At 35.9% G+C, this 23,352-nt stretch overlaps 1 protein-coding gene across 7 annotated transcripts in view; it reads left to right on the top strand.

The window, feature by feature from the left end:
• Positions 1 to 23,352, top strand: part of LOC306876626 (plakophilin-4-like) — a 120,389-nt gene that overhangs the window by 47,780 nt on the left and 49,257 nt on the right. For all 7 annotated transcript variants that reach the window (XR_013784844.1, XM_079427942.1, XM_079427941.1 and 4 more), the window contains 3 exons: positions 11,130 to 11,164; positions 17,118 to 17,332; positions 19,087 to 19,570. Coding sequence is in view for 6 of the 7 variants with exons in the window: in XM_079427942.1 (XP_079284068.1) it covers positions 11,130 to 11,164; positions 17,118 to 17,332; positions 19,087 to 19,570 (734 nt within the window). In the remaining variant the exon portion in view is untranslated. The remainder of the gene's footprint in view (positions 1 to 11,129; positions 11,165 to 17,117; positions 17,333 to 19,086; positions 19,571 to 23,352) is intronic.

Raw genomic sequence — 23,352 nt, 5'->3', positions numbered from 1 at the left:
GCGGCCTTATGTGGTAAAAGGTCTCCAGCGTGCATGTATGTATAGCGCTGTGATTTTAATTGAATCATGTTGCAATACGGACCAAATGCAATGTTAATGTTCAATAAAGGCGGAAAATCGCAAACTCATCTGAATTTATTTATTATATATTTAGACACAATGGAAATATAAAAAAAAAACAACAACATGAAAAATAGTACAAATAAATGCATGACGGACAAGAACAAAGCCTAATCAGATGCAGTGAAAGGTAAAGGCTGATTTTAAAAAGATTACAATTTAATGAAAGTTTAACTGACATTGATGACATTTATTAGTAGGTTACGTTACGTTGTGTATGAATTCAGGTTCACTTGTGTCATTATGGCAGCTTGTTTCCACCATGGAATAAAAAAATAAAGATAATTTGCAGCTTTTTATCTTACCATTCATTCTGACATTTTTTTCTCAGAGTTGCGAGATAAAAACAATGCGAGATATCAATTTTATAATTGTGAGATAAAAAGTTGATATTTCTTTATTTAGTGGTGGAAACGAGCTTCCATAGGAAATAGCCCACAAGGTGGGAGTATTGTATTGTATCACAGCAAGAGATCTATGATGATGATTCTGCTGTGTTCAATGTATTCTTTTAGGCAGCGGCTATTTGCACTAATTAGATTATATTTACACTAAGTGCAAATAACATTTTCTTAGCGATAGATGCTCTTTACACTAAGTGCAAACAGCAATAAGTGCTATTTACACTAAGTGCAAATAGCAATGGATGCTATTTACACTAAATGAAAATAGCAGTATTTTTTAAGGATATGCTATGTAGACTAAGTGCAAATAGCTATAGATTTTATTTACACTGTTAAAGTAGCAAGATTTTCTGCTATTTATACTACTTATTTGAAATAGTGGCAATTATCTGCACATCAGTATTGTAGTACATCATAAAACAGTACCCAATAATCACGTATTGAATGTAAATGATCATTTTAATTCCAGTTTTTAAATAGATGGCAACTTATTGGGACAATAAAGCCCTCCCTACACCTACCCTAACCCTAGCCAGTATTTTTAACTTTTGAATTATTTCCTTAATTTTTATTGAAAAGAAATGCCTTTCCGATACGATATGAGATTTGAAAAGGGAGGAAAAAAAAGTTCGGCAAAAGGCAAATTCGAACTCAGGTTGATCGCATCAACAAGCATTCACTGTTACCTCTACTCCACTGAAAGTAATGCTGATTGAGCGTCGTTTTTCATTCTTGACTATCTAAATCACACGTTGGTAGGTGAATAGTTTAATATATTATTACACTATTTGCACTTAGTGTAAATAGACACTCCGATTAGTTTAACATTATATCAAATGTTGCAACGGCTGGCATGAGGCTTATACATGTGTTCGTTTGTAAATAAAGACTAACACAATTTAATCCACAGCACACACGTCTCAACATTACGATATAAAACAGGACAAAAGCCTATTTAAGTCCTCTCTGTATAGCCTACCACTTTTACACATGCCTAAGCTACATTTTTATTTCCATACTTTTGAATTACTTCTGTATAAAACAGTTTTAAATCACCCAAAGATGCAGGACATTTATTATACAACTCTGACAAAATGGTGGATGACAACAGTTTCCAAGCTAGGATTGGTTAATGAAATGTTAAAGATGGGGCTCAACAAAGGTGTATTTGCATGTGCATTTTAGATATCTAGAAAGGAATTTTGACTAGTCAGATTTGTGAGGTAAATCATTTATAAATCTACTCAAACACAGGAGAATACATCGCGGTTTCAAAATAAAAGCTCAAACCCTCACTCTGAGTTTAGACGGTTTGATGTCCACATATTCATTTAATTACAGCTGCTGTAGCCTTTCTGTCCTGAAGAAATGGCCAAATATTAAAGATTAAGTGTACGTTTGAATTAAATGGTGCTTGGTCAATATTAAACAGTAATGTGTAAAAACAATCATCAGGCCGTCGGCGCCTCCTGCAGGCCTTTGTTGTAATGCGTAATCTACATTAGCTCTATTGTTTATAATACATTATGTATTTTAACAGTTTTGTTCAATAAAACCATATGATTTCTTGCTTTTTTGATACTATATTTGAACTATTATTGCATCATTGCTATTATATATGTACTTTAAATAATTTTAAAAGCTATTGTTCACTTAAATCCATTTTTATTACTACAAAAAATGTTATAATTATAGGGCCCTATGAAATCCGTTTTATTTCCAAATTCAGTTTTTTAAATTTTATTAATCAAAAAGCCTGTCTAATTAATTGAGTTTTACAGTTTTATCAGTACCAAATTCTGTTTTCCATTATTTTCTGGATTCCATTTTAATTGTTCCATTAAATTTTAATAATAAAAAGCATCTCCAATTAATTGATTATATTAAACAAATAACTTTTTCAGAAATACTGCACATTTAAAATTTTCACCTAAATAAATTCTGGTAAATAATATTTCTGGTAAATATTCCTTTAAAAAGTGTTTTTTGATTTTAATTATATTATTATTAGACTAGAACACATGGATATGTTGTCATTCTCACACTATAATAGTGAACTTTGATTTCAGTGATTTGGACTATGAGATGGACACTTGCTGCTTGCACTCTATGTTGCACTTCACTTTTGCTTTAAAAAAAGATTTCATAGAAATTTGGATTTCATTTGGTGTAATAAAATATTTTTAAGTAAAATTGTTGATTTTTTGGCAGGAAATTAATAGTTTGGATTAATCGAAAAATTAGTCGATAGATTAATCGAAATAAAAATAGTCGTTAGTGGCAGCCCTAAATTCCAGATATCTACATTGCAATTACGCCTAGTCTCAAAGCTTAATGCAGATATCTCAAAAAAAGTTCTTCCTAGTCAGAAATCTGATTGAGATATCCATAATTAAATTGTAGATATCTTCAAATGGGTTTTGACTAGTCATAATCCCAATTCAAGATATCTTTAAATATGATTTGCCTAGTCAAAATTCCAATTCAAGATATCTACAACTGTAATTTGACTAGTCATAAATGAATTGCAGATATCTGCAAATGTATTTTGGATATCTTTAAAAAATTTTGAATTAAAGGTATCTCTATATTTTGACTAGTCAAATCATATTTAAAGATATCTCTAATTGAATTATCACTAGTCAAATTGTAATTGGAGATATCTCTAATTAGAATTTTGACTAGGCAAATCATATTTAAAGATATATTGAATGGGAATTATGACTAGTCAAAACTCATTTGAAGATATCTGCAAATATTTTTCAATGGAAGTCAATGGAAGATTATGACTAGTCGTAATAGCATTGTAGATATCTGGAATGTGTATTATGACTAGTCAAAATGACATTGTAGATATTTTAATTCTAATTACGACTAGTCATAATTGCAATATAGATATCTGGAATTAAGTTGTAAATGTTAAAATGGCTTGCCATAAGCTTTTAACTAGTAAAAATTTAATTGTTGATATCAAGAATTCATATCCTGAGAATATATAAAAGTCAAAACGGCTTGCCATAGATGTCAAAAATAGTCATTGTTACTAGTAGAAATCTAATTCCTGATATCAAGAATTAACATTTTAACTAGTAAAAACTGAATTGTTGATATCAAGAATTCGTATCCTGAGAATTAATAAATGTCAAAACGGCTTGCCATAGCCTGGATCAAACGGCTCAATTAGTTCCGGGTTTGATGAAAAACGAAATGTTGTGATTGGTTAGTTGTCCCAGTGCGTTGTGATTGGTGGACAGCTTAGACGGTATTTCAGTACTGCCCCGCCCCTTGCCAAATCAGCAAGTTCGTCAATATTGTCATATCAATTCAGACCCCGAGAATATTGAACTAGAGCATCGCGCAGAACCTTTGCACGCACAAATATTGCAAGAAATATTAAAGTAGTAACATTGTTGTTGTTTTTATTTTTGGCAAAATCATGTTTTAGGTAGGATGTCAACAACAGCTTAAAAATAACTGCATTTCCTATGTACAGATAATTGCAACGGTAATATGTTTATTGTTCTTTAATTCCAACATTATAACATGAATTGCAGTGAAACTGTTATACAGTTGAAATTCTTTATACCATAGTCCCACTCCCACAGATTTACACTATTTGTGGCGGCATATATATGCAAATTCATTCTCTGACATCCATAATTTTCTGAAGACAGTCGGTTTCCTTCAGAAATACAGTGATATAAATACACCCGCACCGGGTTTTGATTTTGAAACGTGCAGTGCTCAACCAAGCGTTCTCCCCACCTGCCAACCATTCAAATTTTTGTTGGTGGGATTTTATTTTAATGATATTCTAATTAGCCGCTTTGTGATATCACAAACACAAGAAAACAACGCTGTAGTCCAAACGAGCCATTGGTTGTAGTTCTTGAAAAGGTTTTTTTTTTTTTTTTAACGAAATATCTCCCTTTGGAGTGGACTTTGACGTTTGTAACTTTGTAGATCTTTTTATGCCCAAACATACACACTACACACTGACTAAAATTAAAAAAGTGAGAAAACATAATAGGACCCCTTTAAGAAAAGGGAACTTTCATTATTCCAACATCTGCATTTATCCGTTCCTAAATGAAGCAACCATAAGGTTTAAATGATATTCAGTGGTTAACAAGTTGTGTATATGATATGCAAGGAGTGAAAAAATAAGAATATAAGCAAAGCAGCATGAAAATATGCATTGTGTCAATAGCAACAGCAGTTGTGAGGATACAGCAAAACTTTCATTGATATCAATACAATCATTTGTTTATTATTAAGGGGAAACTTTACGTTTTATCACTGTGCTGTGTTATGTAAGGAATATTATATTATGTAAGGAATAATGTACATCCCGCCCCAAATAAACCCCTTCAGGGTGATACAAGACCTGATCACCCTGTCTGGGGTTCTGCAATAACATCTGGCTGAATGTACATTATTCTGCTTATTACATGGCTGCTTCCCACTAGGGGTGTAACAGTACACAAAAATGATGGATTGGTAGTACGTACCTCGGTTTTTAAGTCATAGTTTGGGACAATATTTGGTACAGCACGGGGCAAAATATTAAATATGAAACTGCTCCTTTTTATCTTTTTTGTTAAACACTGGTTTAAAATATATAGGGAACCCTATTACTTGCACATTACTGTAATAATAAAGGTTACATTTAAAAACAGAGTCTGAACCATTAAATTCAGTTGCTATTTATTTTTAGATATAATAATCAACAATCAAAAAAAAGGTATGCAGACATGTAACTTCTACATTATACATCTAATTATAAAATTATGTTTCTACTCCAATTTGTTGTAGAACTGTAATACTTTACACAGTGTCATAACTTGTTTTTATGTCAAACTCGTAAAAAATATTTTATAAAATAATTAAGGTATCACTATCAGGTTAAGTAAAATATAATGAATATGTAGGCTAATATAGTACATATCTTTAGTGAAATACTCTTAGAGCATTCATTTCTCTAGCGAGCTGTAGCGTCTGTCACACCACATCAAAGCAGGGCTGTGGCCACAAGGGTGGCACAGAGTGGCAGCTACAATCGGTGCTCGAAGTGGGTCAAAGTTTTTTTTTTTTCCACTTCAAGCACTGGTTACAATCCTAAAAATGAGCTTTGCCACCCAAAAGTAGAGTATTTGAGTGGAGGTAGAATTACAGTTATTTTTTTTGTTTGTTTAAACAGCATTTTTTGAATACATCAAGGAAACAAATCAAAATGTAGTAACTGCAACCTTGTCATATTATTATTATTATTACTTTGTTGTAAGTGACGTGACATGACATGTACCCAAGTATAGTGTTCCCAAACTTAGAATTTGTACTGTAGATTTTACCCATCCAAGTACACACACACCTGGAGCAGTCTTATCTGCCCCAGTATGTTGTTTCATGCGCCACCTGGTGGATGTTGCGTGAAGCACAACAAATGTATTTGCATTCTAGGAAGGATGCACAACTTTTTGGCTAGATATTTGTCAGAGCCAGACATCAGATTTTGGCCTGTCAGAGTTTCACAGAAAGTTGTTTAATTTATAATTATGAAAGCTGTTCACAACTCAACAGCTGAAACATAGTAATATATCTACTATTTCAACATTTCCAGATTATCATGTTTTTCTATTAAAACATAAGAGCTTGTACTATCACAAGCCCAGAAACTTTGTATGCAGAACGAAGGTTATGCAAGTTTATTCATTAAGGAAACACAATCACAGACATTACAGTCGATGGTTTCAGTTTTAGAAGCAGAAAATAACACCAGCAGCTTTGCGAATGAACACAGACTTGTTGTATTACACTTTTCTTTGAACAGAATATCGCACTGGTTATCGCTAAACTCCAAGCTTACCAGTGTTTTCAGATAAACACTTTTTTGATTGGGGGATCATGTCTTGATATCAGGCATATTTGTTTGTGTGCTGGAATAAACCTTATAGCCTATAAAGTGTAGCCTTCAAAAGTGAAGATAAAGACATTTATAATGTTACAAAAGATTTATATTTCAGATAAATGCTGTTCTTCGGAACTATTCATCAAGGAAACCTGAAAAAATTAGGCTCAGCTGTTTTCAACAGTTTTTTTTGAGCAGCAAATCAGAATATTAGAATGATTTCTAAATGATCATGTGACACTGAAGACTGGAGTAATTAAAAAATTCAGCTTTGATAGGAATAAATTACATTTTTAAAATATATGAATAGAAAACATTTATTTTAAATAGTAAAAATATTTCAAAATTGCACTGTTTTGCTGTACTTTGGATCAAATAAATGCAGGCTTGGTGAGCAGAAGAGTCTTCTTTAAAAACATAAAAAATCTTACTGTTCACAAACTTTTGACTGGTAGTGTTAATAAAATGAAATAATACAGTGTTGTGTTAAATTTCAGTCATTTTGACAGTCTAAAGCCCTATTCGGATGGTAATTGTTTCTCAGGGGGACGTAAGTGATTTTCACCATATGCAGGGGGTAGTTGGTGATTTAATTGCCGTCCGAATCCAGCATGTCTGTGTTTTTCTCTCACCACCCCTTTAAAAATCCCTGGCCGAATTACCTACTGTTTTTTGACAAACACCAAGGTCGTGTGGTAATTTAATTGCCGTCCGAATCCACATATCTAAGTTTACGAGAAGAAATCAATTCAAAATTCAGTGTTTAAACCCTTTTTGAGCACTCCCAAACACCGTAACGTTGTACTTCGGTGTAATTTGCATACATATTTATTTCTGAAATGCTGGAAAGTATTTAAAAGAACAATTCTTCATGCTCCACCACAGCGACTGGGAGCAGAAAGAGAAGAAAAGCACGTAAACATTCAAAATGGGTCTTTATTATGGCACAATTTTAAAATGTGTATTATAAACAGATACATATCGTGTATAATTATATAAAACTATAGCGAGTCTATTTTCCTATTTTTAAACAGGAGATTTAAATAGTCAAATACTAAATATGATTATATATTATAAAATATGCTTAGAATAATAAGAATAGCTACATTTTACATAAGTATTTTTAAATGCATTTTACACAATAATAAGAATAAATTTGTAATGTGTTTACAAAAAACATTTTAAAAATGTATTTTATTTACAGCAGACAATCATGTGACTGGTCACGTGAGCAGCACGCCCGGGTGCGCAGGATCACTGAACTCGCTCCTCCACTGTGAATAAATCACCATCCAAATCCATGAGTTTTAACACTGAGGTGATATGCAAATTTATGTTTACAGACGTCCATATGAGAAACAATTACCGTCCGAATCGGGCTAAAGTTGACAAGCTCTCCGATGAGAAACAGCAGGATGGGATTCAGGCAGATCCTTTTTCTTTGCACCCTCTTTCCAGAATTCCAGCTGATCTGTGACTTTCAATGCATTTGGTGCCACAAAGATTGACTGGAATCTTTTGCAAGCACAAGAAAACATTATTTTTCAAAGCAGTGTTTACAGAATTTGCCTCAACTGTCAAACTTGGTGCGGTATGCACTTTGATGTTAATAAAAACGTTATATACTACATCTGAACGTACCTACAAGGGAAGGTACATAATTAGTTGATAATCGATCACATTCAAATTATTAAAGCTCCATTTTAGAGGAAAGTGCTAGAATGCTGAATTAATGGGTTTGATTCCATTTAAATTTTTCAAAATTAATTATAATTTGCATTTACAAATTGCATAAATAATATTATGAAATTAATGTTTTAAATATAAACAAAAAATTTGAACACAAAAATATGTAATGATAGAAAAAAAAAATAGATTGATACTTTTAAAAATGTGACTAAAACCAGTACCATTAGGTGGCAGCAAGCCACTGTCTTAATGACTGAGCCATTGAGTCATTTATTCAATCAAATCATTAAAAACTGCTGATTCATTCAGGAACGAAGAAACTGTTTTTATGAATGGATCAGTCAATCACTGATTCAAGGCATTCAAAAAAGGTCAATTCATTCAGTAATGAAACACTATTGTGTGCAGAGATGTACAACATGGCTTTGTTTAGAACCATTTTTGCGAAATAGAGCAAAAAGACAATGTTTTCTTCACGATTTAAATAACTTAATATTAACTTCGTTTATTGAATTTTGTTGCCCTGACACTTAGTAAAGTCTGCCACAGACCATGCTAAATGCTAACCAATCTGTTCATATAATCTAGTCATTCTAAATGTGTGTGTGTCATAGAAAATCTTTGCTTATAGTACCATGATTGAAAATCTATATTTGTTGCTATACAGTAACAGTAATCTAATTTTGTCAGATGGGGATATCGGTATTATGAATTTATACGCTACAGTAAGTTAAAGATATCTGAAGCAGCTGCATTTTGCTGTTTAAGTGCTGGTTTAATAGAAATAATTTTAATGCGCATGAAAACTCAATCTTGATGCGCACAAGACATGGTAATAAAAACATTCAGGGCTTCAGTCCCCTTAGCCCACCCCTAGCGCCGCCCCTGTTTGATTTCCAGGGAATGAATAACTTAATAAAATGTGTAGGGGAGCGCAGGGCACAAACTAACACGGGGTTAGTTGTAACACAAATGGTTTAAATATTTCCACACATGCCAGCATAACCAAATTTACAGTATTTACTAGCTGCCATATCAATGATCCGATATTCAATGATCTGCCATATATTAGATCCGATAACATTTTAAGCTGTCATATGGTTATGTTACAACGTGCCCCTCATATGTTACAATGTACCACACCTACGGGCATGTTGTCACATTTCACTTCCATTCTTTTGAGATAAATAACGAAAAACATATACACTGTTATTATGAAACAACGCAACATATTTGCACTAGACAAGTGTGAAATTAAAGTGTATAAAATAAATTATACTCTGAACCCCACGTGGATTTACACAAACTAAGAAAGTCAAACAGTGTTAGGTTGTGCCCCGTGCTCCCCTACTTTAAATACAGTATAACTTGTTTTGGATAAAAGCATCTGGCAAATGCATGAATGTAAATGCAATGTAAAACTAAATGTATTTTGGGTTACCTAATTCTGCATTTCTGTAAAATGGACAGCTGGCTGTATGATGATTCTGCCCTCATATTCAGGATGCTGTTTTTGCTTGGAGAAATCTCCTGTAACAGACAAGATTCACAACACCCTTTTAGTGTTACTATAGTTTATGATCAGAAAAGAAAAAAAAAGAAAAAACTACCGTACAGTAATACAGACATTTTTAATCAAATAAACATTTTTGGTAACACTTTACAATAAGGTGTCATTTGTTAACATTAGTTCATGTATTAACTAACATGAACAAACAATGAACAATGCATTTATTACACTATTTATTAATCTTTGTTAATGAAAATACAGTTGTTGTTTATTCATGTTAGGTAGGGTGGTGGTGGCGCAGTGGATAAGACACATGCCTTTGGTGTGAGAGACCCGGGTTCGAATCCACTGTGATACACCAATGTGTCCCTGAGCAAGACACTTAACCCCTAGTTGCTCCAGAGGCGTGCGACCTCTGACATATATAGCAATTGTAAGTCGCTTTGGATAAAAGCGTCAGCTAAATTAATAAATGTAAATGTTAGTTCACAGTGCATTAACTAATGTTAACAAACACAACTTGTGATTTTTAATAATGCATTTAGTAAATGCTGAAATTAACATTAAGATTAATAAATGCTGTAGAAGTATTGTTCATTCTTAGTTCATGTTTAACTAATGTTAATGTTAACTAATGAACCTTTTGAGTTGCTGCAGTGAAATTTCAGCAAAATGGACAAGCTTGCTGCATAATTTTTTCACTTAGATTTTTGGTGTGTCTTTAAATTCAGCCCTCTGTCGGTTGATAATTTTCATTTACATCAAACGATGTGGCATCCTTTCGTTCCTAACACATTATCCAGTCCATATCAGTATAGATATCCAGCATGATATTTTCCCCCATTGAGATCTGATGTGTTTTCATAGTGTTCCTTTAATTTTTTTGAGCTGTGTGTGTGTGTGTGTGTGTGTGTGTGTGTGTGTGTGTGTGTGTGTGTGTATATATATATATATATATATATATATATATATATATATATATATATATATATATATAATACACACGCACGCACACACACTGTATATCGAACACAGGCCTAGAGCGGACCTAACCGTGGGGGTCTTTATACTTTTGACCAGCACTGCTCCTTGTGCTTTGGTGGATTTACACATACTGTATATATCTCAGGGTGGAGTGATAAGTGACAAAGGTTAGGTGTCACTCCCTCCTGCTCAGTTTTAGAGTAGTATGCTGGTTTAAATGTACTGCTCAGTTATTGATAATATCTTTTTGTTACATTATGGCTTGTTTAATGTCATCATTTACTCATCCTCCTGTTATTTTACATTTGTGTGACTTTCTTACCATCAAAGGATGGAAAATGACTGTCATATGACAGTTTTGCAAACCATATCAAAACGTCATGTGAAAGCTTTTGCTATAGCAGATTTTGTTATCCTCCAGCGTGGCTCTCACATCTCATTCCACATTTTTGGCAGTGATTTTATGTGACAGAAACATAATAAACTTAGTTTCTGTTTGTTTCTTTTTTTTTAGTTCCTCTGAGATGTCTCTTCCCTGGAGATCTGCAGGTATGGAATGAATGAGTGAATGCATGAATAAACCCAGTTTTAGCTAAAGGGGATCCCCAATGTCATTTTAATCGGTAATTAATCGACGATAGCTTTTATACCTCAGTAAAGAAAAAAAAAAAAAACATACTGGAACTGCACAAAGTGCACTAATTTGTCATTTTATTCAAAACAGCAAATTAAGATATATTCTTAGTTTTAATCAAATTCCCAAATAATTCCTAGTAGGTTGATTTATGACTGTATGTAGTGCCATGACTATGTAGTAACGCGTGCTGTACACATACCTTAGCTTTTCTCTGCCAAATTTTAGATCCTCTTGAGCTCTTCATGTACAAAGCATTGTCACTTCACAACTGTGTGAAGTCAAAGATACGATATTTGAAATAACCAAAACAAACACGCCCCTACCCCAAAAGGGTCTCGCCCTTATTTTGATAGCTCCGCCCCTACGCAACCCAGGCAACGATTAGTTCTTTGAAACAAAGCAAAACCAATGTGTCTACACAAAATACTATAGAAGTCATTATAATCAGTGATGCTGCGCGGGGCGACAAATCTCCAACAGAAAACTGCTGCCGTGTTCTATTTATGACTTGCTGACACAAATTTCAAATGATTTTCAATGGTTGCTTTGTCGCGTCCAGTTCGGCACGGCGCATCCGGTGTAGACCAGGGTTATTATAGTTTTGCATTTTTCATTAGTTTTTATTTTTATTTCGTTTTGACTTTTTGTTTTCAAATTCAGTTTAGTTTTAATTAGTTTTTAAAGTGAGTTTGCTAGTTTAGTTTAGTTTTTATTTTTTTGAAAATGCTTAGTTTTAGTTTAGTTTTTATTAGTTTTAGTGTTAGTTTTAGTCTTTTTTTCTAATTTGGGTTATTTGTCAGGGGCAAGATTCAAAAAGGTCAGAAAAAGTATTGTGTAATAATAACTCAACAAAACCATCATACAATTTTATAAAATATTTATTCAACAATAACACCAGTACATAAAATGTACATATGGGCACAAATATGTATGTAAACCGTCTCCGCAGTAAGTGCAAAATGTGTAAGTGACGTACGTGTGCGCGAGTGAGCAAGAGTGTGTGCGTGTGTGTGTGTGTGTGCACGAGTGAGTGAGCATGTGTGAGTGTTTGCGCGTGCGATCGCGAGTGAGCAAGAGTGTGTGTGTGTGTGTGTGTGTGTGTGTGCGAGAGTGTGTGAGCATGTGTGAGTGTTTGCGCGTGCGATCGCGAGTGAGCAAGAGTGTGTGTGTGTGTGTGTGTGTATATGTATGTGTGTGTGTGTGCACGAGTGAGTGAGCATGTGTGAGTGTTTGCGCGTGCGATCGCGAGTGAGCAAGAGTGTGTGTGTGTGTGTGTGTGTGTGTGTGTGTGTGTGTGTGTGTGTGTGTGCGAGTGAGCAAGAGTGTGTGTGTGTGTGTGTGTGCGAGAGTGTGTGAGCATGTGTGAGTGTTTGCGCGTGCGATCGCGAGTGAGCAAGAGTGTGTGTGTGTGTGTGTGTGTGTGTGTGTGTGCGAGTGAGCAAGAGTGTGTGTGTGTGTGTTGCTTGAGTGTGTGTGTGTGCGAGAGTATGTGAGCATGTGTAAGAATACCTCTTACAAAATCCACACGCCGTACCAAAAATCTACACATGTTCTAGAATTCACACCCTACAAATACCACAGCTGTACAATTTTCACACCCTATACTAAATTTACCCTATAGCCTACAGTCAATAGCCTACTCATCTGGATTGAAGCAGCAAACATTCAGTGTAAAAGTAAAAAAATTACATAACATTATTTTATATTTGAATCACAGCTTATATAGTGTTTTGACATCGACAACCACAACCAAAAAGTGCATTTTACCTCAAACTTACGACTAGTTAACTTTCTAAAGAAGGCATAATCGCTTCTCGGGTCAACATTAACACACTGACAAAATTATATTCAGAATTTAAAATATTTTTGTATCACTTTTTAATGTTTGATTGAAGGTGTTCAAGAGATGGAGATACCAACCTTTCGCGAACTTTCAACGTCAAACGAACTCGTTCTCATGGAGACGCGGTGTGCACGGAGGGGAGGGGCTGTGTGTGTGTGTGTGTGTGCGCGCGCGCGCGCATGTGAGAGACACATGAGTGACAGAGAGGCGGAGGGAGAGCAGGGAAAGGAAATGCAGCTGAACGAATACGCTGAATGTTCTAAATAGCGTTAAAAAATTAAAGACCTTGACAAAGACGAAAACTAAGGACATTTACTCTATAATTTTATTTTATTTTAGTTAGTTTTGCCAAACACACATTACAGTTTTAGTTAGTTATCGTTTTTTTGTAATGCCTCGTTTTTATTTTTATTTCAGTTAACGACAATGTTTTTTCCCACCTAGTTTTCGTTTTTTCGTTCGTTTTCGTTAACGATTATAACCTTGGTGTAGACACAGTGTTACTCACCTATCGAGAAGAAACAAAGCAACCTCGGTGTCCGATCGCAGGCCTTCCGCTCCTTGAGTTGTCTCCAGCGCTGGAAAGCTGATCCGATATTTACACGGGTCCTACCTCTTGTCAGGGTTCTGTCGTGTGTGTCATGTGTTCCTGCCTTATGTTTCCTTATTTGGTTTGTTTCCTGTCCTTGTTAAATGTAATCCAGTTTAATTCTTGTCCAGCCATGTTCGTCTCATTATCTATGATTTACCTGTGTATATTAGTCCTGTCTGTTCAGTTAGATTTCGTCTGGTCTACTCGTTACTCCCCAGTGTTCCTGTCTGTGTTTTGCCCTGCCTTGTCTTGCCCTGCCTTGATGTTATTCCGTAAAGATTATTATTTGAAGTTATATCCTCGTCTGCGTGTTCCTGGTTCCTCCCTCGTGTGTGCACCGTGACACCTCTTGCCTTATCGTTCCGCAGACGTTTTCCTCTTTTTTTTTTTTTTTATATTAATAATATTCTAATTTTCTGAGACACTGAATTTAGTTTTCATTATCTGTAAGCCATAATCATCAAAATTTCAAGAAATAAAAGATTGACGGAGTCACGATCATTTGTCGCTGTTTATTTTTAAATAAAAGATTTGATTATGAATTTTAACCCAATAAGCTAAATTGCATAAGTATTAGTATAAGTAATATTTCATATTTAAAGGGTAACTAACCCCCTGGTCAGAGCCTAACTCCACCCACTGGCAATATTTGAAAAATGCTGGAAAAGTGGGCAGAGACCAGAGGGGACGTGGTGAGCTCGTGTAGGGGCGTGGTTAGTAAGTGCCATCATATGTCACAGGGGTATGCAACGTCCAAAATTCAACTGCAGTAGCCACCTTTCAACCTGAAGAGGGCAGCACTCAGACGTTTTTACACCATATTGTAGAATTAAAACACTATAACCAAATGTCAAAACATTTACTCAAATCAATGCACAGCACTAATAAAGACACAGTCTTGCAGATCATTAACTCAAAAAAGTTGTTTTAGGGTTTAGTTACCCTTTAAATAGACTTTTTGGGGCTTAATATTTACAAATAGCCTGCTAGTGGGCAGTGGCCTAGCCCCCCTCATTTACATGTCCGGCCCCCTCAGATTTCTGATTGCTTAAAAAAAAAAAAAAAAACTTAAGCCTTTATCACACTTCCACGTTCGAAAAGCAGAAGATTCAAATAGTAGCGCGGGGCCGTTCACATGTCGCGCCTAAAAGCGTGTGGAAAATGCTAGGCGCGTCGCTTTCTCCTTCTTTCAAAGCGCTCTGTAGCTTGCGCTGCGGTGCCGTTGCTAAGCAACCTAGACCCGTGAAAAGTTGAAAGTTTTTATGTTGATGCTGTGCAGACGCGCCTGGAAAAAAATGAGTGCGCCTGCCGCGCGTGTACATTTGAAATGACGGAGTTGAGCGCGCAAAAGACGGATATGTGATTGTGAACGACCCATAAAAGAACTTCCGCTGCAGCCTCTATCGATGGCTGTGCCCATAGGCATTGTTGTGGATTATTTATGTAGAATTCAGCACAGATACGTCTTCTAAAGCAGAGGTCCCCAACCACCGGGTCGCGACCTACTACCGGGCCTTGGAAGAATTCCTACCGGGTCTCGAGAACCTTCGGGGGAAAATGTGTATAGATATGATGCTCTGTTATTTATTGTGCGTAAATGATTGCTCTAATTATTCTGTATTTTCGTTGTATGCTATTGATATGGAAATGCAATTTGCGATTTCATGTTAAATTAGTAAATAAAAGATTGCTCTCATCTGTCATATAGGCTATTAGGGCTTAAACGGATCAAAGTTGATCCGTGATATACGGACCAGCGCTCACAAGAATAAAGACATGTTTCAGACAGCGTGGCATACCAATTTGTTTCCTCTTTCATGTATCCTTGCGTTTAAGATACATATGTATGGGGGTTTGCGGTTACTTTTACTTTACTTTTACTTTTAGTCATTTAGCAGACGCTTTTATCCAAATAAGAAAAAGTAACTAAAACTAATAGTTAACACTCTGTAAATACTCTACACACACACACATTTAAGAAAATACATAAATTAAATAAAATTGACAAATGCATACAACAACATTTCAATAGTAAACATATAAATGGAAAAAAAATTAAAATAAAAAGCGATACTTATTATCAGTAATAATTAGGTTACGTCGCAATACTGGAAATATTTCTGTTTTAAACCATAAAGGCGAGCCGATTGATATCACACAAGCAACGTGCAAACTTTGCGCAATAGTTATGCCTGTGAATGTCTTAACTCCTGTCATACAGAAAGTGAAAGTAAAAAATAAACCCACTGCATTAACAGCGCATATTCTCTCAGAGACGAATCTACTTCAACATGTGCTGATAACAGTATAAATGAATAGACCTGTTTTAAAGACCCCATCCACAACACACCCATTCACCCGAAAAACAAAATAGTATCAAAAATAAAATTAAATCAGTCCGAGTATTCCTCTGGCAGTAACTTGAGCTGCGTGCTGGTGTTGACGCGAGTATAAACCAGGCTAGGGGCCGTTCACATATCGCGTCTTTTGCGCGCTCAAGTTCGTTATTTCAAATGTAGACGCGCGGTATGCGCCCTCATAATGGAAGCGACGCGCTCGTTTTTTCCAGGCGCGTCCGCGCTACATCGAGATAAAAACATCTCAACTTTTCAGAATGCAGCAAGCGCAGCGCAGGTCATGTGACAAGAACCAACTAATCAGCTTCCTCGCCTTTTCCGTTACTTTGAAACCTCAGCACAAAAATGGAGGAGCAGCTCATCATTGCGGTCCAGGGATGGATGGTGGAAATCCATTGCTGAAATTTCCTTGCTTAGCAACGACAGACGCCTCCGGAGCGCAACCGCCAGAGCGCTTTGGAAAAAAGGAGGTTTTCCACGCATTTTTAGGCGCGATGTGTGAACTGTCGTGCTGTATAGGCGCGCTGCTATTGAGCTTCCACACGCCGCACAAACACTTGAAAATGTAATATAGAGCGGCCCTCTCATTTTAAGGTACCCCCCCCCCCCCCCCCCCCCCAAATAAAAATAAGTAAAATAAAATTCTGGCTAAGCCACTGCTAGTGGGAGTGTGTTCACCTGTGTGTATGTGTATGTATGCGCATTGGGGCGGAACTCCGCCGTTCACAATGCAGAGAAGAAAACCCGCGACCATGTAGAGACAGAAATGATATATGTCGTCGTGTAAATAAGATAAATAGCATAAGGCTATTTAGTTAATTTAATGAAAGAACAGGGTATATACCTGTTCTAAAGGAAATGTAACTTCAAATGACTTATGTTGCAATCTGGCGCTAAAGAGAAAATAAAATTAACTTGACCTTCAAGTGGGGCGCCCCCCTAATATAATGGCAGGGGAAACACCGAAAATGGTGTGGGTCTACACAAAACCTCTAGTGTAAAGGCACCCTAAAAAAGTATCCTTTCTGAATTTAATATGAAGTGTCTGACCTGCACTTTACTGTCGGTCTCAGGGTCGGTGGGGAACTCTCACAGTTCTACCCAGATGAACTCTTACTCTGATAGTGGTTATCAGGATGCTGTCAGCTTCTACAGCAGTCAGGCACACGGCGAGTGTCAGCAGAGACTTCAAAATGTATTACCTGCTTCAGGAGGAAGCTCCACGCTGCAGAGGAGCTCCAGGGCAGAGGGCCAGGCTGCAGGACACCACCAAACACCTGAGCTTCAGGTAGATCTCACATCCCTCACTTCTTAATAGCTTAATCTCTTGAAAAACATGTGCGGGTCATGTTTCACCACAAAATCAAAAGTAAAAGAAGAAAATGAAGCCTCTCTCCTGAAGCATTTTATTATTATCATTATTATTAATATTATTAGATTTTTTTTCATAACATTTATGCACATCTATCCCTATGTCCTAAATTCTCATTACAATGTGTCTTAGTTTGTTGTGTTACTCTTTTGATATTTCATTACCATACTGTAGTATAAAAAACAGGCATTACCATGATGAATAAATACTTCAAATATTACATTAATTATTTTTTGCTTTGCAGTATTGAGAATTTTGTGGACAAATGTGTTTGATTTGACATTTAAAAATTTAATTTTTGCAAAAAAAAAAAAATATTTTTATTGATTTATTTTTGGTATGGTATGGTATGACCTGGTCATGTTTGAATAAAATAAAAATTCTTAAAAGTGTCAAATTTCCTTGATGTTTTGACATACAAGTGGTCATTGTACTGCATTCAAAAACATACAGAAAGCGTCAGAATTTAATTGTTAGTCCAAAATCAGATAAAAAAATAAAAATAAAATAGAATAAATAGTCTGTCAAAACAAAGCATTTTGCACTTCTTCCATTTCATTACCTAACCCTGTGGTGATCTTCAGTCAATTATGACAAGAAAAAAAATATATATATATATTTTTTTAGAATTTTTTACTATATCACAAAACTTGGTAAAGGTTTTGGCGCTTGCTATGTAACTGTAATTCTGCCTTCCTGGCTACAGTCCAATAGAAGAAGACACACTTATGAGATATATAAACAAAGCTGAAGCAGTAGAGTTTGTCAAAACTTTACAAAATAAAAATAGACAAATAGAAAAATTACAGCTCTAAAATAGACAGCCAAGAACATGAGAAACACTTTCTGACAGGCAAACTGATCAATCGGTTCCGGAAGAATTAAAACCTGAGACATCCGTGACATATTACTCAGACGCGGTGCAAGGCACCATTGACCAATGAATTACTGTGATGATATAAGGGCTTCAGACAATCGCAGTGTTAGTAGTGAACCTATGAGAGGCAACCTTGATGACATCAGTGGTCACATGGCTTGAACAAAAATGCATGCAAGGCATTTGATTTGAAATAAAAAGTCTAAATTACACCAGTAAAACGTCTGTCCAATAACAGTACAGAAAAGAGTAACACTTTAGAATAAGGTTCCATTTATTAACATTAGTTAATGTATTAACTAACATGAACAAACAATGAACAATGCATTTATTACACTATTTATTAAACTTTGTTATTGTTAGTTAAAGAAAATACAGTTGTTCATTGTTTACTCATGTTAGTTCACACTACATTATCTAATGTTAACAAACACAACTTGTGAATTTAATAATGCATCTGTAAATGCTGAAATTAACATTAACTAAGATTAATAAATGCTGTAGAAGTATTGTTCATTCTTAGTTCATGTTTACTAATGTTGTTAACTAATGTTAATAAATGGAACCTTATTCTAAAGTGTTACTGAGAAAAGTATATCTATTGAATCAAGTATAAACAGTTTTTTTTTAGAGTAATTGACAAGTTATATGCACTTTTTTCAGTGGAATCTGTTCTAAGAAGATTAATAAGTTATATCGGCAGATCTTTTTTTTTTTCATTTGAACATCATTGCAGCTTAATCATAATTATCTATATTGAGATGCTGTAAAGGATGTTTGCGTCCTCTTGTAGATGTCGGGAATGATGGACGGGGCTAAACCAGGTCATGCTATACGCCGAGTTGGTTCAATGCCCGCTCGTGCCCAGTCGCTGTACGGAAGCAGCGTCTCTCCGTCTCGAGGGTCTCTTCGGGCCACTGGAAGCTCCTATGGGTTGCCAATTACGACTGAATCTAAACCTCTATCCTCCGTTTTCACAAGCACCGCCCTGTCTGCAGTCCCACAGAAGACCTCTCCTGCCACCCTGCGCAGAATGGGTTCCTCCCGCTCGAGCGGTGCCGGCCGCACCACGTCACCCTATTCTGGAGGTAGAGGCTCTGCGAGAGAAGACGAGCAGCTCGGGGCAGGGTCACCAGCCAGGCCGGGGATGACCGCAGTACCACAGCATTATGGGTCGATGATGTCAAGAACATTTCTGCATGACTTATCTAATCCATACATTACACACAGTTTTGAGATCTACGAGCCAATAGACCCACGACCAGACAGCTTAACAGGTAAGAAAACAGCGAATGCTTTGATCTCCTATTCCTTTCTTACTCCTTTATTCAACCTTCAAATGTGAACCATCAAAAATTCCCGAGGACTCTTAGGGTAAAAACAAGTAGCCTACCTATCTTTTCTGGCCATGTGGTTAACACAAATAAAGTGCAGGTCTTCAAATTTTAGGAATACAATTTTTAGAGTCCCTGTTTTCATCTATGTCTATTTTGCTCCTACTCAAGTCTTTGAAGTTGTGGCTATTGTTAAGTTCAAGTTCATTTGTATCGCGCTTTTTATGATACAAAACTCTAGCCGCTGCATATTGGACTATCTGTAGCTTGTTTATTGAAGATGCAGGACAACCACCTAGCAGTGCATTACAATAGTCCAGTCTAGAGGTCATGAATGCACAAACTAGCTTTTCTGCATCAGAAACAGGTAGCATGTTTCGAAGCTGGGCAATGTTTCTAAGATGGAAGAATGCTGTTTCTGTAACATGGGAAATATGATTTTCAAAGGGACAAGTTGCTGTATAATATAACATCCAGATTTTTGACTTTAGAGGACGTAACAGTACATCCGTCTAGTTGCAAATTGTAATTCAAGAGATTCTGTGTACTGTTTTTTGGTCCAATAAGTAATATCTCTGTCTTATCTGAATTTAATAGGAGGAAATTATTGGACATCCAATCTTTTACATTTTTTACACAATCTATTAGCTTAGTTGAGAAGTTTCATCTGGTCTTGTTGCGATATATAGTTGAGTATCATCAGCATAACAATGAAAACTAATCCCGTATTTTCTAATAATATTACCAAGGGGCAACATGTATATTGAAAATAGCAGAGGACCTAGGACAGATCCTTGTGGTACTCCATACTTTACTGGTGATAATGGAGATGACTCCCCATTTAAATGAACAAAGTGGTAGCGATCGGACAGGTAGGATCTAAACCATCTTAAAGCCTGCCCTTGAATACCAGTATAGATTTGTAATCGATCTATGAGTGTGTCATGGTCTATAGCAGTGCTTCTCAAAGTCCGGACTCCGGTCCGGATCCAGACCCGGAGGGAATTCAATCCGGACCCGCTTCTATTTCATATTTCAAGAACACTAATTATATTTCCTACTTCGATAAACGCACGTTAAACTTGTAAATCATTTGTTTATTTATTCTTATTTTTTATGTCTTTTTGGAGAAGGTCCGAAATTGCAGGCGAGATATTGAATCTTTTCCTTCATGACATTTGTTGTCATCATGACATCCAGTGAGCGTTTGACGTAATCGGGCGACATTTCACCGCTAATATTTTTATTTTTTTGCTTTGTTTTGCTATCACTTATATTATGGCAATTTGTCTTATAGCAGTGCCCAGTGTATACATTTATTTGTGGCGGCTTGTCACAATATCAAAACTGACCGCTACAAATAAATTTTACAAAAGGCTTATACTTCGTTGAATAAACTGAGCACTGCGCGTTTCGAAAATAAAATGCTGCGCGGGTGTTTTTATATGACTGTATCTTTTAAAAGAACCGTCCGTTTTCTTCAGAAAAGCTTTGATGCCAATTTTCATTTGGTCTTTCCTGTAATGGCTGATAAAGTAGCGCTTATTTGATTACAGTCGTTAGCGGGGAAACAGCTATATATCACGCTCCAACAGCTCCTCCTGCTGGCAGAGAATCAACTTGCATTTTGCTAGTCTGCGGGAAACACTCACTGGTGTCTGTCAGCAAACATAAACAAAAAAGCATGCTTCAGAACTGTTTTGAGAAGCTGCTTAAGTTTTGAGCCATGTATTCTTACTATGAATTAGGCTGCTACTACTACTATTACTATCTTGTGCCCTGCAATAACCATATACGCAAACTCTCTTTTGATATAAAAGGAAAAAAAGAGAAAATCGGCCCAAAAAATCAGCATCATGTATCGGCCATAGGCTGCCCTGATTTCTAAATATCGGCATTGGCCAGAGAAAAAAACATTATAGGTCGACTTCTACAGCTGACACTTAAATTAATTGTTTTGCCACTTTTGCACTTATTAAAATATTTTGAATGCAAAGGGAACCTTTTTTTTTAAAAAAGAGTGTTTATTTGTTATATGTTATGTATGTTTATTAAAAACACGTTTTGTAATAACCAATTGTTCCGGACCTTTGACACTGATGAAAATTCAGATTTGGACCTTTGAATGTAGACTTTGAGAACCCCTGGTCTATAGTGTCGAACGCAGCACTAAGATCAAGTAATACTAGCAATGAGATGCAGCCTTGGTCTGAAGCAAGAAGCAAGTCATTTGTAATTTTAACAAGTGCAGTTTCTGTGCTATGGTAAGGCATGAAACCTGACTGAAATTCTTCATAGAGATCATTTTTTTGCAAGTAGGAACACAATTGAGCAGAGACAACTTTTTCAAAAATTTTAGACATAAACGGAAGATTTGAAATGGGTCTGTAATTTGCCAGTTTATTAGAATCTAGTTGTGGTTTCTTAATAAGAGGTTTTGGGACATGACCTAAAGATAACGATGAGTTAATAATATTGCGAAACGGTTCTTCTGCTACAGGTAACAACTCTTTCATAAACACGTTGTTGGTTTAGATGCACTGATAAGTTTATTTAGCTCTTCCTGTCCTATAGTTGTAAAGCACTGCAGTTTTCTTTGGGTGCGATGAATGAAGCTGAAATACTAGACGAAGTAGAATCTACATTTGATATTGTATTTCTGATGTTATCTATTTTATCAGTAAAGAAATTCATAAAGTCATTACTATTAAACTGTGAGGGAATATTTAGATCGGGGGGCGTGTGTTTATTTGTTAATCTAGCCACTGTGCTAAATAAGAACCTTGGATTGTTTTGGTTATTATCTATGAGTTTGTGGATATGCTCTGCCCTGGCAGCTTTTAGAGCCTGTCTATAGCTGGACATACTGTTTTTCCACGCAATTCTAAAAACTTCTAAGTTAGTTTTTCTCCATTTGCGCTCAAGATTACGAGTTTCTTTCTTGAGAAAATGGGTATAACTGTTGTACCATGGCGTAGTACGTTTTTCTCTAACCTTTTTCAATTTGAGGGGGGCAACAGCTTCTAATGTATTAGAGAAGATAGTGCCCATGTTGCTAGTCATTTCGTCTAGTTCATGTGTATTTATGGGTACACAGAGCAGTTGAGATAAATCAGGCAGGTTATTTGTGAATCTGTCTTTGGTGGCTGGAACAATAGTTCTGCCTGGACGATAACGCCATATAATTAATATCAGTAATACGCACCATGCACGATACAAGGAAATGATCAGTAACATCATCACTTTGAGGTACGATATCTATATCGGTAAGATCAATTCCATGCGATTATAATTAAATCTAGCGTATTATTAAAACGATGAGTGGGCCCGGTGACGTTTTGCTTGACTCCAAAAGAGTTTATTAGGTCAGTAAACGCAAGTCCTAACCCATCATTTGTATTATATTAATGTTAAAATCTCCAACAATTAGCACTTTATCAACATTGACCAATAGATCTGAGAGGAAATCTGCAAATTCTTTTAGGAAATCTGTATATGGCCCTGGCGGTCTATACACAGTAGCCAGAGCAAGAGACAGGAGAGATTTCTTTTGCATATCTAACAGTGTAACATTAAGCAGAAGTATTTCGAATGAGTTAAACCTCCTGTATCCTGTTTTCTGAGTAACATTGAGAGTATTACTATATATTGTTGCAACACCGCCGCCACGACCAGTCTGACGGGGCTCATGTTTATAACAGTAGCTTGGTGGAGTAGACTCACTT

Source organism: Barbus barbus, assembly GCF_936440315.1.
Source record: "Barbus barbus genome assembly, chromosome: 11".
NCBI lineage: Eukaryota > Metazoa > Chordata > Actinopteri > Cypriniformes > Cyprinidae > Barbus > Barbus barbus.
This window is presented reverse-complemented; position numbering and strand designations above follow the sequence as displayed.